This window comes from Falco cherrug, chromosome 20 (genome assembly GCF_023634085.1).
Source record: "Falco cherrug isolate bFalChe1 chromosome 20, bFalChe1.pri, whole genome shotgun sequence".
Taxonomy (NCBI): Eukaryota; Metazoa; Chordata; class Aves; order Falconiformes; family Falconidae; genus Falco; species Falco cherrug.
In genome coordinates, this window is record NC_073716.1 from 6,476,686 (window position 1) to 6,496,863 (window position 20,178).

Here is a 20,178-nt window from a genome sequence, read left to right on the forward strand (position 1 = left end):
GAGCTAATGCTTCACTGCTCCCTGGTAGAGCGTGTTGCACACTGGCTCCATGTGGATAAGCTCTAAGGGGCTGCTGTGCCCTAAATAGTAGTGTCCTAATTTGTGTACTGCATGTCTGATCTGCTGCTGTCTGCTTGGTTGTCCTGGTGAAAGCCAAATAAACCACAAAAAATACGGGTAAACACTTCCACTATAGGTATTTGTCACAAAATTTTATGTTCCTAGAGCATGGGTTGTCTTCCAAATTGTCTGATGCTCACCTAGATCTGTAGACATGCTAACTGTGCTGATAGTACGTCTCAACATCGCAGGTTCATTTTCTCAATCTCTTCAAGTTCTGATTTTTTCAATTGATCTTATACTTTCAAAGGGCCAAGTGCAGTGATAGACAGTCTGTGAATTCCTAAATCTTCGAACTTGAAAGTGTCAATTTCAACAAACTGATTGTGATGGGAAGAATGTCAGAAGGTCCATTCTAGTCCATCTGGTGTAGTATCTTCCAAGAAACTAGGCAATAGTGAATGTCTATGTGGGAGAAGAGTGCAGGACAAACATGTAATGATAACTTGATATGCTCCCAGTTGCTGCTGATGTGCAGTTCAGGAACCTCCTCAATCAAGTCCTTAATAGTTTTTTTTCTTTCCTTTTTTTTTTCCTTCTTCTTTTTTTAAGTGGCAAAGAATTCCACAGCTTAGATATTCACATGAAGGGTTCCCTCCTTCCTGTTTCCATCCCTCCTCCCTTTTCCTTTTTAGATTATATCTGTTGCCTCCTAGTTCTTGAACAGTGAAACACAGTTCATGGTGTCTTCCAGTACATCACCTCCATGTCATTTGCCATCGTCTCCTGGCATTTCTTCCTTAACCTGAAGAGGTTTAGTTCATTTGGCCTGTCCTACCATAGCGGTCAGTCAGTATTGTTAATCATTTTTGCCCTTCTTAAAGCCTCTTCCAGTTCTCCTGTGTCCTTCTTGAGATGGAGGGTAGTTAAGGTACTTGTTGGATTGGGAATGGACAGTATGGGGCCCATCATTTACGATGAACTTTGGCTTTTCTCTGTGTATATCATATGTTGACTTTCATTTCCTCTTTTTTGCTGTTGCTTTAGCCTCTTGTGTCTTCCTGCAGTTCTTTTACTTCCCTGAATAATTAGGTAACATAAACAAACTTGCTGACCTTCCTACTACTCGCAGATGATAGTTCATTTAAGACGATGTTTATAGTGTAGACCTCAGAACAAAAGTTCCCTGCAGGACTCCTGTTCCCATCTTTCCAACAGTGAGGACCCTTTCTCCTATCTTTCCTAGCAGCTTAAATTCTTGGAGTAGTTAGCAAGAGACCTTGTAGAAAGGCTCAGAAACCCAAGCAGACTATGAACTGTATTGATATACTTTTTGGTTTGGGTGTTTTTAACTAATTTCAACTGATTTGCCCAGTAGACACAAAGCTCAGAGAGAAACACTCCTTAAAAAAAATAAACACCAAACCAACAACCTAAGATCATGTTAAGCCACCTTCCAGTCTCCCCAGTACTGGATGAGTTTTAGGCGAGAAGCTTGTGCAGCCAACCATGTCGCAGTTGTGGTAGCAACAGTTACTTCATTCCTTTATGGTTTTGCCTGTTGTATACCTCTTGGGCTGACACCTTGGTTTGAGATGAATGTTTTAGGTGGTTAAAAACAGGCATTACATCCTCTATAGCCCCTTGCTGGTGAACACAGCTGCAAAAAGAAAAATTATTTGTTTTCCTGATATGGCCTCATTTCTTTGTTTTCCCTGTGTTCCTGCTGCACCTTGGTCATCTATCAGCTCTGCAGACCCTGGTGTGCTTCCTGCTCCTGCTAAGCTGGACGACTTACACCTTTGTAACCTTCTGTATACCTTGTTATTCAGGTTTTTTGGTTTCCTCCTTGTAATTTATTTTTTTTAAATATATTTTATTTTATTTTACATCTGTCCATTTGAGCTAATCTATTTTCTACTCTTGTACACAGGTGAAGTTTTTTGGACGATATCTTTCTGCTTCTAATAATCTCTCCTGCCCTGCAGTTTAACTATGCTATTTCCTCTTTTGTTTTCCCAGGACTTCTGGTGGATAGTGGTTATTTGCTCATAGCCCTTGGTGTTCTTAAATGATGCCCATGCTTCCTGCAAAGACTTAATTCATCTAACTGCCCCTTCTGGCTTTAAAAAAATCCTCATTTTGATCTTGTTGTCCTTTTTTAATTAAGCGGAAACTGATGGATTTTTTGGCTTTTGTTCTTCCTGAAGGGATGAGTGCATTATGGCTACTGCTACTGAATGGCTGCCATGTGGGCATTTGACATCTTTGTAGTGAAGGAATGTAATGGGATGTCTGAGCTGAGAGCAGAGGGCTGGAGCGGTGACCGCTATGGGTGGATCTCACTGAGGGATGTTAGATATCTAGAGTGATTTGGGACAGAACAAGCATTGCTGTTGCAACTGTCGTATTTTGATTGCTTCATTGCTTTATTTCTTTGCTGAGGAGTGATACTGCAATGGAAAAAAATATAAAGGAAGACTTAAAGTCATATGTTAATTCCTAGGTGCAATGTTACTCTACATGCACAAGTGTTCTTTTTGCATAATGGTGTTTCTGAGATAGTATCAATTTTTTAATAAAACTGTAGGCTCTTGCAACTTGGTTTTGTACAAATATGTGTTCTTGTAATACATCCATGACAAAATATTATGAAGCAATGTTATAACTGTATTTCACATCCACATATAAAGCGGAATGTCTATAGTTTCCATTTCTATTTCCAGTGCATATTGCTTTTCCATGAAACTTGAAAATCCACAGGTGATGTTTTAATGTATGTGAATTTATTTTAGCTATGTGCAACTGACAAAACACTGGAGTTTGACAGAGACTTTCGAATCAAGCACTACGCTGGAGATGTGATGTAAGTTTCTTTCAGAAATAAAGTTGCACCTTCTATTTTTGTCTTTTAGCTAGCTTTGAAGTGGTACAGTATTCTGATTTAATGCTGCTTCTGGTGTGAACCAGAATAGCTGTCATCCAGAATTACAGAGTGCAGCCGTTCCTTATCAGTTAAATCTTAGGCTGGTTACTTGCTCTACAGAATATGATTTTGTACTTGGAATTGAAACAAAAGGAGAATATGGGGAGGGGAGATGAGAGGACAGCAGTGCTTCAGGAAAGTAAAAGGGTGTGGGGGGGAGAAGCCAGCACTGTTTATGCAAGGAAGCTGTGCTGAGCTAATAAAATCTGGTTTAGACATCTGTTTAGTATGATTATATAACTCTCTGGCTTTAAATTCTCAAATCATTTTGAACAGACTGAAAACACAGGGTTAAACTGCAACAAATATCAGTGCAAGGAGCCTTCCCCTTTCAGGTTGAAGTTTTCTGTACCCGAAGCCTGCAAAAATGTCAACAGCATGTGACAATAACACGAAGGAAGATTAAGTAGAAGGGAAAAGATGCACGTATGTTAGAAACTGTTCATTGGGAAGGCTGTTGTCTGCAATATCACTGGAGTGATTTAATGGTTTAGGATTTGTGTAGACATCCCATGTCAGCAGAATCTAAAGGGAGTTAATAGAGACATAATTTAGGATTTCTTTTGCCTTGGGATTAAATTTACCTTTCATTTACAAGGGTAACCAGCGTGATCATACTGGAGCCCAATCAGTGCAGCTAGATTTTTGTTCTGGAGTCTTTGTTGAGCAATTGCTGATAGAGATCCCTGATTTCAAAGCATTTTGGAGGAGAAGATACAAGGTGCCATATCAGGGGTTGAACCTTCTGTGTTGCCAGTTTGCAGGAAACCTTTATAAAAGAAAACTGAAATGCGGAAATATTCACAGATAACGTAGTTCAGGATTTGAGGATGGCTTCGTGCAGGGATTTGTGGGGCTCTCGATCCCAGTGCCTGCAGTGCAAGTGCAGAGATCTGAAGCTCAGGAAGCAACTGTGTGGGAGTGGGTGAATGGGGAGATACTGCACTTCTGAGGACAGTGTTGTCTGTCTTGTCTTGAAGAAGAGTTGAAACTGTGAAGTGGTAATCTTTTGGGGGGTGTGTGTGTGTATTCCCAAGACAGTTCCCTACTCTCTGGTTATAGGCTGCTCTTGATTTCAGGCACTCTTCTACTAGAGAATATTCCTTGATACCAAGGGAAGGGCAGACTAGACATTAAAAACCAAAAACTTCTGTAGGATTTAACACAAACGTCTGCTCTGAATTTGGAGGCAGAAGTAATGAGTGTCACTCTTGAATTTGGGCCATCTACAACTTGCTTAAGTCCTGCTAGGTGCCTCAGCTGACATGCTCTTCACCTGCATAGTTCAGATAGAGTTCTAAACCTAGATTTAAGTTGCTTCTGGAGTGGAGGTGGAAACCTGGACAGATGGATCTAAGTCGCACACAGTGCTCATGCAGCAAATTAGTTAGTGATAGGTTGGGAAACAGAGCTGGATTCCTGATTAGCATCTGCTGTGTCTGTAGGAGTGCAAGGATGCTGATTCCACACTGATACTAGCAGCTCAGAGGAGGACTTTGCTTCTTTGCAATTAACTGTTTTCCTTTTTTTTTTTTTTTTTTTTTTAATTTATTTATTTAGTTACTCAGTCACTGGATTTATTGACAAAAACAAGGACACTTTATTTCAGGACTTCAAGCGCCTCATGTACAACAGGTAGGAATAAAATTATTAATGAGGTGAATTCAAATCTGACCTGTCAGAATCCTTGTTTATAGACCGGGTGCTAGAAGAGAAATATTTTCACTGATACTATCTTTACTGTGCATGCAGTGCTGGTGAATAAACACATTGCTTTGGGATTTGATCTTTGTCTGTCTACTGTAACCCAAAGACTGTTAGTCTGATATTTCAGGATAAAGTCCTTATTCTGTATATGTTGTTTTTGTTTTGATATAACCTTTAATTTAACTGAATTTACAGTCTGTCTTTGCAACCAACACCAACTCGTTGTGCAATCAAGATAGCTGTGCAGAGATTACCTGTGCTGCTTGATTTGCCATTAACCAGGTTATTGGACCAGTTGCAAATGTACCATTACTGATGTCTCCTTAATCAGTGCTAAAGATGCTGAGTAGCATTTGGTCAACAACAGATATCCTTGACCCCAGCTAGAAGTCCCTGTTTTGAAAGAGAATATAGGGCTAGGGGGCAAAATGGGCAAATAGATTTGAATCCTTTTCATATGTGCAGTGACGTGAAAAATTTAAGCCATGTAGTTGAGTGTTTTAAATAGTAATTAGGCAAGTAAAAATTGCCTTTGACAAGCCAATTTGAAATCCTATCAAAATGTGTGTGTATACCTAAGTGCCTCAACTGGCTGGCATTAAACATGTTCTAATTCTTGTGTAACTGTGGCCTATCTCAACCTTTCAGAGACTTTGCTCAGGGGCAGAAGTCAGCATAAAATAGCCTGCAGCTGCATGGACAACAGTTTACCTGGTTTAAGAGCTAGTACAACTATTAACTGAGTTTACAGTCCTGTTATGTTTACTCAGTGTACTCCCTTGAACAGTCTTGCTGTTCCTGTTTTCAAGACTTCACATTAACCAAAAACCTGCAAAATATTTGCTGTACAGAGGTTTTATTATATTTAGCCTCAGTTTTCTGTTAAGTCTCTGGTAAAGACTATTCACAAAGACCACTTACAGCATATTAAAGCATGTGATAGATTGGCTGTTAAATTGCTGTAACTGCATTCAGCTTTTGTCTGTTCCAGAGTTCTTGCCATCCATCATGGCCATTTTACCTCACTTTCAACCCTTCATGAAAATATAAGCTGAAATGTATACATTATTTTTTATATAAAGAATGGTGCAGAAATACAGTGTGAAATCAGTTCCAAGTTTCAAGGGAGGAGGTTGAGGACTGTGTTCCTACTCATTTCTGTTTTGATTACATTCCTTATGTTTGTGTCAGTAAGGCAGGCCCTGCTTTTGATAGATCACTTCTGCAGGATTTTTACTATCCCATTACTGCACATCTTTATCTGAAGAAGAGAATGCGCTTGTTATTCTTCCAGAATATTCAGTTATAAGCTTGAACCATATGTTGCTCAAGAGCAAGAGTTACTTTGCCCAGGAGTGTCATATTGGTTTGGCTGATAAATTTTGGGCTGAAAACACCAGTAGATCTGGACAGAAGCAAGCTGTTGAATTTTGAATGTAGTGGAAGTGCTGTTAGACTGTGCAATTAAAGAGACTGTCTTTTAGCTCTAATCCCGTGTTGAAGATGATGTGGCCTGAAGGTAAATTGAGCATCACTGAGGTAACCAAGAGGCCTCTGACAGCTGCTACTCTTTTTAAGAACTCCATGATTGCATTAGTGGACAACCTGGCATCAAAGGTAAATATTTCTGTTTCAAAATTGACTCCCAACTTCTGATTAGTAGGGTGTAGCTTCTCTGTGGAGAGGCTGCCATCCTCCTATCGCCATCAGTTAGAAAGCTGAGCTGAGGAATGGCAGATGAGCTTTGGTTGTGTCAATTGGCAGCTGTGAAGACTTCGTAAGACAGTTATCTGCCATCCCCGCATAAAGAGGATGGATTTTTGCTTCCTCTGTGACCAGTGTATCTTTCACTTCTGGCAAAGCTAATCTCTCTTAGGTAATAATTACTATATCAAATAAATAATCATCTTTAACAAAGCTCTTTTGGCAGACGGCCCAGAGGATGTAGTTTCACGGTGGAGAGATTCTCTCTTTCTGGCTTTTAATGCCAAGTGACTTCTGTGAAAATAGAAGCAGACCTATGTGATTTCATTCTTTCCTCCTCTTTCCTTTGTCAGAGAGTGAGAAGTGAAACTTTCTATTTGACTAAGTAATTAAGTTTGATAGTAGAAGGTATTACCCTGGCAAGCAGCACTTTGTGTGAAAGAAAGGTAGGTAAGGGAATGAACTGGGAAAGTGGTTGGTTTGAACATGGTGCAGCCAAGTGGCAGAATGAGGGGAGCAGTGTGATCCCTTGTGTGAGCAGACATCACTGAGAAATATTTGGGTCTTACTGATGCTGGGTAACCTTGCTGGGCTTCTGGCATTGTGGTAGTGTTGTGGAAGGGGTGTGCGGCCACCAGAGATGAATAGTGACCCCAGAGCAGTGGTGTACGTTGGCATTTAGCATAATTAAGCAATAAAGGGCGATGTGTTCTGACTATCTTCTTGGCAGTTGTGGTAGCAAAGGAGGTGTTGCTGGCCCAAGATCTGGAGGGAGAACAGGCACACAGATGTGGTAAGGCTAGGAAAAGCTTTGTAGAAAGATGATCCTTATTCTAATAAGATGACCCTGTGAAGAGCAGAGCAGTAGTTGAATTTTTGCTTGGAGTGGCAGCCACATGAGTGTGTCTTCATAGGTGCTGTATTGGTCAGAGCATGGTCATACAGTACTGGCTGTGCACAGAAAGAGAAAGATATCCTCACTAGGAATATTACAAGATATAATATATTGCTTCATGTTTTCCAGAATTAGATGAAAACATGCTTGCTTTATATTTTTGAGTTCTAGTTCTGGAGTGGATTTAATCTTCAGCAGTAAATCTGCAGGATGGTGTGCAAGCCCAGCCAAGGCTGTCTCGAGGTGCTAGCTGAGCTTCCTGACTGAGTGACGAAGCCCCACACCTCTCCCCAGTACTATTTGACTAAGTGCTACTAAGGGGATCCCCTTGTTAGCTCAGTTGAAGGTCAGGTCTTACTTTAGGTTGGCACCGTAAGTAGAATTGCAGGAGGTCCTACCCCACTGCCTGTGAGCCAGGGAGGAGCTTTCCTGGATGGCAGATGATGAGCTGTTGAGGCTGAAGAGGGTGGCTGTGACCCTGATGGAAGGCAGATAGGGGCAACCTTTAGTCTGACTTTCCAAGGAGTCAAGATTTACCTGATCTGTCAGTCCTCCAAATAATTTGCTGGCTAGCCCTGACTTAACTTTGGTATAGAGATGACAAGAACCCAGAGAGGTTTCTTTGTGTGTTGTAAAAATGAGTAGTTGGGGAAGGAAAAAGATTCTGATTGATGTTGTTTGTTGTTAATGCAGTTCTCTGCCATACAGAGCACTCACGTTCTGTCTTGGCTAGCCAAACGGGTAGGGAACCTGAAGCACTGCAGTGAGGCATTTCAAGCAATACAGACAGAAACAGCTGGTGGTGTTGTAGTGGAGGGCTGTGATCAAGGCGGGATAGCTGGGAGCTGTTGGCGGGGAGGCTCGGCAAGCATTTGTGGAAAAACTTATTTGCTTATTTATTGGAAAAGTTATTCTAGGCCACCTGGTATTTGTAAAAATAGTTAAGTGAATGCTATGCACTGTGGTGGTTTGAACAATTCCTGCAACTCACAGCAGGAGCTGAAGAGTTTAAATGGCCCATTATCCATCTTGAGTCAACAGGTACCAAAATTCAGCATTGAAGGCTGGCTGACTTATGTGAAATGAGTTAGTTTCAGTCCATTTATCACTGGTATCTCTATCACAAATGCCAGCCTTTTCCAAGGATAGGGCATAACCAGGAACTGTTTCTAAGTCAAGTTTAACCACTAGGAGGTTCCTGTGTGTCTCTCTCTATAGTCCTTTCCCACTCTTTACTTTCCCTAGACTTCCATTGGGAAACTTGTATTAAAGATGTGTTTTTCCTGATTTTCTGTTGAATAGCAATGGAGAAAATTGTCTCAGAGCTTTGTATTTCCAGAGAGTTACAGATTCCATTAAAGGGGAGGCTCTGGCTAAACAGATGTGTTTGTCGGGCCTTAAAAAGGACTTTTGCCAAGCAGAAAGGAGCCAAAGGCTGTCTTGCTTGTGCAGTGTTTTATGGTCAGTCTTTAGCATGATAGAGGGCTGGAACGAAGCGGGTGAAGTTCACACTTCGGAGTCTGCTGTTTGAACACGTACAGGGCTAACGCTCCTCGCAGAACAGTGTTTGTAGGTACTTAAGTTTGCAAACTAAGTTACATAGTTGAGCTTTGGCTATTTTTAGTGGAGAATCTGGCTGTCCTGCATCTTAAATAAAAAAAAATTGGTGTGACCTATCCTGAAGCCAAGCTTATGTTACTTTAAAGGGTCTAAATTTTGGTGTGTCCTAGAAAGGAGAGGTTGCTTAGATAAGGGTCCTGAACACAATCACTGTGTACTTCAAACAGTAGAACAGCATGCAGAGAGATAATGCTTCTGTTAGGCCATTCCACCCTGAGGATCTTTTTGAGTTGACTTTTCGTACAGCTAATAATATGTGCATGTTATTAGCAAGCTAATAGCTGGGCGTTCAGGCCGTGCTTTGCTAGCTATTGGTTATGCACAAATAAATGGGCTGCTCTGCCTCTGAGTCACTGCCAGTTTGGATACTTGTCTCAGCTCTCTTACTTCTGCTGGGGGCTGGAGAGTGGGTGAACAGTTGTTGTTCCTGGGCTGGTAAAACTTCTGTCTCTTTTGGGGATACCACTCGTTCCAGTTATGGGTACCATAATTCGTCCCTTGGGTTGTCTTACCATTTTTCCCCGTGCTTAACTTGGGACTGGAGTTGCACTTCTGGGGATCAACAGTGACAACAACTATGTGTCTAACTGCAGTTTGGACCCTGCAGGACTATTCTGGGGAAGCCTGTGGTAACAGCTGATGAAAACAGCTCTCTGAAAACAGCGTTGCACAAGCGGTCTTTGCTGCTGTGGTCTGTGGATGTCAGAGGAATAAGGTTCGTAGGGAGAGATAATATCAGTTCATGTTTTTGTCAGCTGTTTCTCTAGAAAATGAGATGAAGATAGGCTTGAATTTTGTTGTGGTTTGGGCTGATGATTTATTGACATTACCAGAGTGTGTCCAGTATGTAAGTGCAGCGAGTGCTGCTTTTCTCATCCTGGCCTCCCATTCCACCTGGGCTGTTCCTGCTTGCGTAATGTTTCTTTGTAAACTGCTTTAAACCATATTTATGTGCTCTGTTTCTACAGTCCTTGAGCAGAATGGCAGTCCAAGAGCACTTCGTTGATACTCATTTGGCCTTCCTGGAATGCTGCAAGTTTTTTGGCAGTATAAAAAGTATCTTAAACCTGTAATTTGGGGGAATAGTCTCCAAAAATGCTAATTTGGTGGGCAGGAATAACAATAATATCAGAAACAAAGCTCACAGTCTGTGAATACAGTACCTGCAGCATTAGTTGGTTGTTTAACTTTTCCAGTGTTTAGAAAAACCATCTTTAAATTTCTGTTTGGTTGGTATTCTGTTTTAAATCCAGAATTCAGTGACAAAGCAGAGTTCTGTGGTCCCTGAAGAAAGGGGCAGATGGTGTGGTTATTAGGGTGAGTACCATACAAGTGGTGTTAGCACTGCAGGAGCCACTCAAAAATACAGTTTTAACTTCAGCTTGTGTGTACACATGTCCATACAAGTATGAAGACTCAGAAAATATATTTTTGGAGGATGCTGAGTTGAAGTGGTGCTTATCAGTAGCAGCATCTCAATCATACTGTAATTCTCCAGACTTATGCTGAGAGTCTTTTGGGCAGAAACCTCTGGTAGGTAGAAAAAAATGTTTTGGGTTTGGGTTTTTTTTTCCCAAACCAACCAACCAAAGCAAAAACTAGCTTTACAGAGTTGCCGTGTAACATTGCTCAAGCACATGTTTTACTGCCCATGCTGTTTTCTTGACGATTTGGTCTTTCTGTGATGGATTACTTTGGGTGGCTTTTCTTTTAAACACTGACATAGGGAGTCCTTTGGCTGACACAGCTGTAAATGATGAGCTTCTCCAGGAATTCTCTCTGGACATGCATTCTTTTTTTCTCTTTCCCTTTTTTCCTCTTTTCCGTAACTCCTTTTGTCTGACTGTTATTTCTTCCATACCTCTCCTCTCCCATCCAGGTTGACAGGTTTCATCTCTAGTAAGTTATAATGTCATCACTGTGACTGATTTGGCATATCCAGCACAAATTTGTCATATCCCTTCTCTTATCTAATGGGAAACTGTAAACTAGGGGTGGTGGAGGTGGTGGAATCTCTCAAGGAGGAGTTTGTTTAGGGTGACTTTTAAATTGGTTTGTTGTCTTTTTAACACTTAAAAATTGTTCAGCTTGATTTGAAAAAAAAAATCAGTTTCAATTAGGCATCTAAACAGCTTTCAGAACTGGGGCCTTTGTGTCTCTGTATTTCAGTTCTTCCATTTATAAAATGCAGCTCCCAGGCTTGACAGCCTCATGGTACAATAATGGGAGCTGTATAATTATCCCCCTTAAGAGCTGAGGCTGGTGGGATTGTAGGCATGGAATAATCTACTTTAGAATTTAGCCTAGTAGCTGTCATTGCTGAGAGGCTTTAATTACACTGTAATTGCACTGATAGATGATCTCCTGTCTGTGCAGGAACTTCCTATTTCTGTTTTCCAAAAGAAAAGCAATGTCTTGACTTCTGCCTTTTATACCAAATGCAGATACAGTCACTCGTCTTTGTGTTGGGCATGAAGTCACAGATGTTTTGTATTGAGGTTTGTTGCATTTTTGAATGGCAAAGACCTGAATCACAACCCAGGCGGCCAGCCTTGCAGTGGTGAAAGGAGTTTATGTATAAGCAATAATGAATAGATGTGAACTGGATGCTGTAATGTCAGTAACAAACAAGTGACACCACTTCCCTTGAGGTAAAAGGGTGGGATGCCCTTTCTTGACTTCATGCTCCTAATGGCTTCTTCAATTTGATTCCTGTGGTGTTAAGATGTTGCAGTTCTGTTGATCAAATGTGGAATATTTGTGGTATCAACCTCATCAAAGTATTTATATTCATCTTGGCATCACATGCAAGATAGCATATTGAGGGCGGATCTGGCATGGTCAAGCGTTGTTCTGATGTTGGTGACTCTGTTAGCACTGAGGAGATAGGTTTGTCCTCAAGGGTGACTTACTGCGTGGTTCGAGAAGTGGCCCAAGCTGAGTATTAGCAAGAAGGGATGGGGAGAACTGCAGACCATTCACCTTCACGACTGCCAATCTTCATAGCTTCTAAGTTTGGGTGTAATTCAGGGAGTTCTCTGTATATCCCATGCTTTCCCTAAATGTTTTATTTCCAGTCACATAGGAGACTTCATCTAGCAGCTGAATGACCTGGCCTTTGGTTCTTGCTGTACAACTGAGAGATTACAATACAGAGCTTATAAATTGCAGGCATCAGATCCAGCAGACTCCTACTCCTCATCAGTTATAGCTGCCATGACCACATCAAACCTACTTCAACACTGATTTGAAGTTCAGAAAGGGTTGCTTCTACCTTCATAGTTTGACACATGATGCCTGAGTGCTGAGGTGAAGAGCGCCGATGACAGCTGCCTTCCCATGGCACAGCCAAGCTCTATAACTGAAGGAAAAATCATCACCCACACAAACTAACTGCCAGTTCTGAGAGCTGGTAGGAGACTGCTGAGTTAATAAAGACCCTTGTAAGCCTTCTTACTTTCAGAGATGATTTTCAGAAGAAAGCCAAAAACGTTTATATGTAAATCTCTTAAAACTCTTTAAATTGTACCAACACATTATATTTCACCATGCTGTCTTTAAGGAAAGGAGAACACATAGGATAGGTATGGGTTGTGTTGAATTACCATGGCAGAAGTGCTTAGTGTGGTGGTGACCTCAGTAGAAGACTTTGTACAGAACAGAGCTGTCGCTCAGCTGCCTGGTGTCCTGGGGAAGCTGTGTCCTTAGTGTTCCTTTTTTGAGCCCACCGCTCTCTGAGGATATGAAAAGAAGAGCAGGATGAATAGAGCACTGCCCTACCAGGGGGCTCAGCCTGCTCTTTGGAAGTGGGCAGTTTTCTCCACTGCATGCAGCTTTGCCTTGGTCTCCCTGGTAAGGAAAGGAGCCAAACAAGACTGTGAAAGAGCTATCCCTGGCACGCTTCACGGGGAGAGAGATAGTCACTAGGAGAGAAGGGAGGTGATGCAAGAGCATACTTTGCCCACACATCCTTCTGTTTACCCACACACTCCCCATGCTTATGGGCTCCTGGGTTGCTGCATGGAGGGTAGGCAGCACAGGGATGCTGCCAGCTCTTGTACGGGTGGTTGGCTTAGATTTTGCTCGCTCTCCTTGGTGTGTTCTTACCCTGAGGACAGCCTTCCAGGAGAAAAGCACAGCCTGATGCTACTCATTGCATGCTTAAGTTAAGCAGGGAAATGTTCCAGTCCAACACCTTCCCCAGAAGATCCAGTGGCTTGTATCAGTTTTTAGGATACAAGTCTGCTTTTTGAAGGCCTCCATATCTAAGCCTCCTCATTGCTCATATTCATCCTATCCGTACTCAGTGAGTGGAAGCTCCACGTGCCTGTCATTAATGCTGCATCCAGGTTATGTCGGGACTAGCCAGGATAGTTAAGGATGATCCTGTTTCTTCAATATTACTGAAGGGAAAATTGCAGGTTTTGGCCTTTCATGTTAACCTGAGATTGAGTGACCTAAAATCATAGAAAACAGAGCTAAAGGGGACCTTGGGAATGTACCTCATTCACCTCCTGTTTGAGGACATGTCTGCCTTTATCTTCTCTTTACAGATGCTTCTTCAAGACTGTTCCTGTCTAGTGGTGGAGGTTCCCCTCCTTTACGCAGGCTTTTTGCTCCCATTCCTTGTTTCCCTGATGCCTAATCTGGATTTTTAGACTGTAGTTAAAGCCAACACTACTTTGTCCTAAAACTGTGGTTTACTTTTCTTCATATATACCCTTTAAATTTATAAAATCTAATGTCAGGGTGGTTATGTGGCTCCTTAGTCCTTCTAGACTAAAACTGTATTTCCTCTGAGTCACATACTCTGGATTTTTTTATCTTTCTCATTCTTCTGTTAACTGACTCATTGCTGTTTGTATCCTACTTGAACTGCAGTGCCCCAAACTGCATGTGATGTTCAGATCAGTAGAACTGTTGGGGTTTTTGTCTTACAGTTTTCCTGTTCCTCTTTCTTAGAAGAACATGAATTTGACTCATGTTCAGCTAGAATTCCTAGATCTTTTTTTTAGCACTGGTGTCAAATCAGTTTTTTATTCTTTTATTGTACAGCTATTTCTGCCTAAATGGGGAGCTTTGCATTTGTCCTTGCTAAATTAATCTCCCTCCACTTTTTTTTTTTTTTTTTTTTTTTCCCTCGGCCACTGCTGCCATTTTTTAATGTTCTGGGTTCTTGCACTCTGAAACTGTATTTTGCCTACAGATTCAGTACCCACATTGTGCTCCTTCATTCAAATCACTGCTGAAAACGTCCAGTAGTACTGGAACAGAACAGACTCCTTTGGAGAACCCTTGGGGTTTTCCTTTGGAGAAAGGGCCTCTGGTTACTTAGAGTAGTTTTACGGATGGTTTCACAGCCACCTGTTTGATCTAGTCCAGGGGAAAATTGCTGAATTTTCACTCTTAATTATCAGTTGTAATTATGGAAAGCGACATCTTCTAATGCTAAGATTTCAGACAGGCTGCTTATCTCCCTTTATGATAATGTTAGATTGCTGTAAAGGGATTTTTGCGATGCTCCAGTTGAAGTGCATCTTTGACATGTCCTCTGAAACCAATGTCTGGACATACTGTGACCAGCTGCCTGGGATCTTGTTTTGAATTCTCTCCTTGGCTGGTGATGAGATGTGATGAGCAGTAGGCTCTGCCAGCCTGCAGAGTACAGCACTCCTTTTGCAAGGGCTACTTAAAAAATAGTACAGATTAATGTTATAATAATACAATTTTACCTTGAAAAACTAAGGTGGGCCTTTATGACATTTATTAATTGCTTCCTGCCCCCTCAGTAAAATTACAAGGGGGGGAGTAAGGGCTAACAATGAAGAGAAAGAAGTGAACAGACTCTAAAACCCAGTGAAAAGGAAGTGCGTAAGTTTAAAAGACTTATAGCTACCCCTTACAAGCTGGTGCTAGTTATAGACCATGTTGGCCTGAATGAAAGTTGCCTTTAATCTCATAAAAATAAAAGTAAACATCAAAACAGTCTAGCAGGACTGCAGATGGGTTTGTCTCGTGGGTGCAGGCTGTTGGCAGTGAAAGGTGTGCAACCCTTTGGGACTCACTTGAATGTCCAGGGTCGGCACGGACTGGGCAGAACCACCCGCGTTGTGCTGGGTGAGGTAAAGCCACCAGTCCCTGTTCAATGTTCCCTGCTGTCTGCGAGTCCAAGGTGGTGCAGAAGGAGGAACTCGCCTGCTGGTGGTTTTTGTTTGTCCTGCGGAAGGTGCGGGCTGGAAGGTAGCTGGGTTTTGCCCTGCACAGGATTGTGTCCAGTGATTTCCATCACATGAGCATGCTTTTGTGGGCTGTAGAGGGCTTTATTCAGCATGGTTTAAAAATTGTTGAGTAATCCATGGTGCTTTTAGATGTTGATAATTGGAAAAGCCATATCTGACAACAGGGCAGTGAATTACATTGGTTTTTCTATGTTTTATAAAGGCTGGTTTTTTTACCATCGAAGTCTGTAGAGGAGGAGGATGTGGACCTGGTTCTGATATATAGGAAAGGTCAATCAATCTCGAATGAGTAACATGTGGATCCTGTAACAGGTGTCTTCGCTGTGTGCAACTGGGAGGAACGCTTGTCGTTCTGTTCTAACCGTGTAATTCCTGTTGAGCAACCAAACCTCATTCAGATGACTGGGGTGGATTGACACCTCAGTGTTTTAATGAGGCAACAGTTGTGTCTGCATAGGCATTTTTCTGATGAAACTCTGATTTGTCCCCATAGGAGCCCTATTACGTCCGTTGCATTAAGCCCAATGACAAGAAGTCACCACAGCTTTTTGATGAGGAGCGCTGCAGGCATCAGGTGGAATATCTTGGCCTTTTGGAGAACGTGAGAGTCCGCCGAGCAGGCTTTGCCTACCGCCAAACATACGAGAAGTTTCTTCACAGGTAAGAAGAGTGCTGCCAAGTGACTCAGCTCAGCCCCTTGCAGGACAACTCAGGCGTTGGAACAAGGAGTATGATTTGGCTTTCTCCCCTTGAGTGAAGAGTTAAGTCCTCTGGGCTTGTGATCCTCACTCTTGAGCATATGGGTGGTGGCATGTTTGGTTCAAGAACTGCTGTTGGTTATGATAAAACATGAGTCTAACAGGGACCGTGGTTGCTCTCATTTTGTGGTGACAGATATGTTTAGAAGTACATATGTAGCACTCAGGCTCAACTTTTCTCCTAAAATTCACTTGCTGTATTACTCTCTGCAGCAGGAATGTGTAATGAGGTTCTTCCCCAGAGCATAACCCTAAAACCAGAGCTAATTAACTTCTGTTTTGTCTCTGAACATTGTGTAATTGTTGCAGTGAGAGAGACAGACAGACATTGTGTATCTTGGGAAGTGCTTGATGGTGCACAGTGTCGTTATGCATGTGCAGGAGGAAACCTCTGGACTTGAAAACTGGAAGTCTGAAAAAGGGATAGTAACATGACCGCATTAAAATGTTTTTGATACTTCTTGCCCTTTTAATTCCTACCAAACTGGTGACAAATGATATGTTTTAGATTGAAATTTGTCTTACGGCTCCAGTAAATTAGCATGGGTACTAAGAATTCAACCTCTTGCTGATGAAATAGCGAATTGATTTTTACTTTTCTTATTGAATCAGGTGGGAAAAAGGCCTTGAGGGTAGAAAAAAATTAAACTATTCAAGCAGGTGGACTGTCAATGCTGTTGAAAGATCTTTTGCTGTTCACAGTAGAGATTTGCCTGGATATTTTGTGGTACCTGAAGTGGAACGAAAGGGTCAGGCTTACTAAATACAGCCTACAGTGCCGTGTATCGGTTTTCTTAAACATTATGCGGTGGTTAGAGCATGCTTTTGCCCTCACATGTGGAATTAATTACAATTTACTCTTAAGATTTGTGTAATTACTATTAATATAAACAGCTGCTTTGTTTTTAATAAATGTTTGATGAGCTCCTGTAAGCTTAAGACTAGAAGTGGTGATTACAGCCAGTAAACCAAATTAGCACATGGCAACTGGTACAGCTTTCAGGCTATTGTAACATTTGTTCTGCCGGACCCTGGAGTAGGATTAAACATCTATGGTGTAAGGTATCAGACATTGTGTTTGCATATCCCAGTACTGCTTTGAGTCCAGTCTCCACTGACTTTCCTACATTTAAGGAAAAACATATCTTTTGGCCTGGATAATGTTTTTATTTTTTCCAGAACTCTTTGTTCCTTGTCTTTTGGTGAGACATTCCCTCTTAGAGGGGCTGGAGGGTATGATTTGTGGTACAAGCTGCACATTTTTTGAGTGTTTTTTGAATAGGGATCACCAGGGATTTCTGTTCCTTTATAATTAACAGGCTTACTGGGAGACTGGGAATGTGGAGGAGACTCCAGGCCCTTCAGCTCTGGACTCTTGCAATGCAATGCAGGGCATCTTTTAAGACAGGTCTAGAGAAACTCAGTGAGAGGTGATTTTGGGATGTAACTTGGTCATCTGCTTGCTTACATTTGCAAAAGATGTTACAGAAAGCCAGTCCCACCAACAGATGTTTAAATCTCTTACAGGCCCCTGAATCTTTACGATTTTCTGAGCCCAAAATAGATACCTTTGTTTTGTTTTGCTGATTCCTCTTACAGGGAACAGGAGAGAGATATCAAGATATATATAGATAAGAGATACATATAGATATTTATGTATTTATATATATTTATAAATCTATTTATAAGTGCATGTATGCCTATTTTTTATATATGTGTGTATATAAAAACATATTAAAAAATAACTTTCCTTTCTGTGGGAAAAGACTTTTGCTATTTAGCCCTAAAGTACTGTAAGGTAGTTGATATCTCATACCTACATGTAGGAGACGAAGTGAAGCACAGTTAAGACCATTAATAAATGTCCTTTTTAAGCTTTCCTTGAACTGAAGACAACTTTTATTTGAGCTCTGTGCAAACCAGTCTGCCCTTACCCATTGGTAGAAAGTAAGATCTAAAAATTTTTTTTGTTGGGCCAAGAGATGTTGCGTGTTCAATTGGTAACTACAGCTTCCAGTTGTGTGAAATGCATGTCAGTACCATGTATCTTAAATAGATGTGGTACTTTTTTTTTAATAGTAATTTATATATCAAAACAAAAGAAGCTGATTAGATTTCAGAAAGGGGTATGTGTGCAGGGCAGGGGGAAGAACGGCGCCTGTGAGGCATCTGCAGGCATGGCTGCGTGTGAGTGTAATCCAACACTTGCGCCATGAAGACATCCATGTGCTTATTTCCAGGCAATGTTAAACATAGCACGTAAATGATACTGGGATATCTGTGAACCATACAGTGGTAAGGGAAGAATGGCGTCATGTGCAGACCTGATATTTTTCATTAAAGCTTCATAATTTGGTGGCTTGCAAAAATCTTGGTTCTTAGGAGAGCTATACTGGCAATTGTAAACTCAAGTAGCAGTCTCTCGCATGCTGGGTGTTTTTGTATCTAAGTACAGAGAAGAAGGAGAAACAAAAGTGGTGTAGAACTGGATGTTTAATGTATAAGTGACCTTGAAAGCTGTCAGGATCTCTAGGCAGGAGAGGGGAAGGGTTGTGGTGTCAGTGAGCAGATTTCTTTTGGGTGCTGGCTCACTGTAATTAGCAGTGAGGCTGGGATTTTGACTTGCTGTGGCATTCAGGTTCTGCTCTCTGCTGTGGGGAAGGAGTTCGTGGCATTGCACCACACGTGCCATGGAAGGAACAAAAGGAATGAGAGGACTGCTGTGATACTCCACCACCAGTCCCACCACCTGTGGGCTAGGAGGGAGGTGGTCCATTTGCCTCAGAATGTCTTTAAATACCATAGCCCTGGTTTTGTTGTAAAGGAAGAAGAGAATTTAACAATACTTTGGGGCAGGTTTTCAGTTCCCTAACATCTTGCCATTTTTTTTTTTTCTGGCCCCATCAACAGAGCAGGCCTGTTTAATAATGCATGGGTTTGCATTGCCACTCTGCTTGTCTTTTTGGTTTTTGGTTCTTTTTTTCCTTAATCTAAATGTCTCGAGGTGGAAGATTTTTCCCAGTGAATTAATTATTGCAGGAACATTTTCCGGATAAGAATAGGAAAGAGAAGCCAGTATAAAATATTTATGTCCTGTGTGTACATGTATTTGAGAGAAGCAATGCTTTTGCTGGCCAAGTATAAATGCAAAATCTTCTTTTGTGAGTCTGAAGAGGCTTTTTTATTTGCCTGTTTTATTTATCAGTAAGATCTCTAGTCTGCGTGCTGTAACCCTTACACTGATGGCGTTCCCTGCTTAGACACAACCCTTACACTGATGGCGTTCCCTGCTTAGACACAGTGCACACCTCCATTTTTTCCCCTCTTCAACAGCTTATTCAGAAAGGCTAATTTGATGAATGAAAGTGACAGTGTGATGTATTTCCATTCAGGCTTATTTTAGTCTGTTTAGTAACTCCTGCAGTGCACCCACTCCCCAGTAAAAAGGTTTATTGCTGCGTCCGTTTAATAGTAGCTGAGAATTCTGAATGTGTAAAACACTGAGATTGATGCTTGATTGGATTGTGGGCTTTTAAAGAGAGAAATGGTTAAGGTTGCTGCATGCTTGTTTTATTTAGTACGTGAATGCGGGTACTATTGCAGTGAAAATGTCTATTACATTTTTTTATTATGTCCATAAATCTTATGCAGAAAATTCATTGTTGCTTTTTGCAAACGTCTGTTCACCTAATCAGCGCTTTGCAAGGCTGATAAATCTTACAGAGAGCTCAGTCTGATGCATTTACTTTCGTGTTTGATTTGTAGTTGTCTTAGTTCCAGTCTGCATTCTCTTTCTTAGTGTACAAAGGAGAGTAAGGGTAGGAGGGAATGACTGAACAACAATTACAGACAGTGGTGGTGTTTGCATGCTGTGGCAGTCAACTGTCTGGTACTTTGCTAAATAAAAGAATTTGTTAGAAATGGCTACCAAAATAATGAACAAGAAAATTATGCACAGAATTTTTAAAACTAGGTTTTCTGACAAAACAACTGATTACAGTTGGCTTTTTATGCAGAATGTGACCAAACCAAAGCTTTTTTTCCTCACCAAAAAAAAAATAAATTAAAAATTATTCCTGAGAGTGTGAATAATGGAACTGCCAAATCTGCAGCAAGACAGTGGTGAAGTTTGTCATGTTACATCAGTTCGGTGTTGAAGAAGTGAGTTCCTCACAATATTATTGTTTTTGAGCATCTCGCAAAATCATG

At 41.3% G+C, this 20,178-nt stretch overlaps 2 protein-coding genes across 5 annotated transcripts in view; one reads left to right on the plus strand and one right to left on the minus strand.

Annotated features, from left to right (window-relative positions):
- Positions 1-20,178, plus strand: part of MYO1D (myosin ID) — a 164,554-nt gene that overhangs the window by 52,138 nt on the left and 92,238 nt on the right. For all 4 annotated transcript variants that reach the window (XM_027816336.2, XM_055697442.1, XM_014286482.3 and 1 more), the window contains exons 12-15: positions 2,856-2,926; positions 4,607-4,681; positions 6,238-6,370; positions 15,705-15,871. In XM_027816336.2, coding sequence (XP_027672137.1) covers positions 2,856-2,926; positions 4,607-4,681; positions 6,238-6,370; positions 15,705-15,871 — 446 coding nt within the window. The remainder of the gene's footprint in view (positions 1-2,855; positions 2,927-4,606; positions 4,682-6,237; positions 6,371-15,704; positions 15,872-20,178) is intronic.
- Positions 1-20,178, minus strand: part of LOC114018041 (endoplasmic reticulum-Golgi intermediate compartment protein 3-like) — a 152,072-nt gene that overhangs the window by 26,253 nt on the left and 105,641 nt on the right. The gene's annotated exons all lie outside the window — the stretch shown is intronic.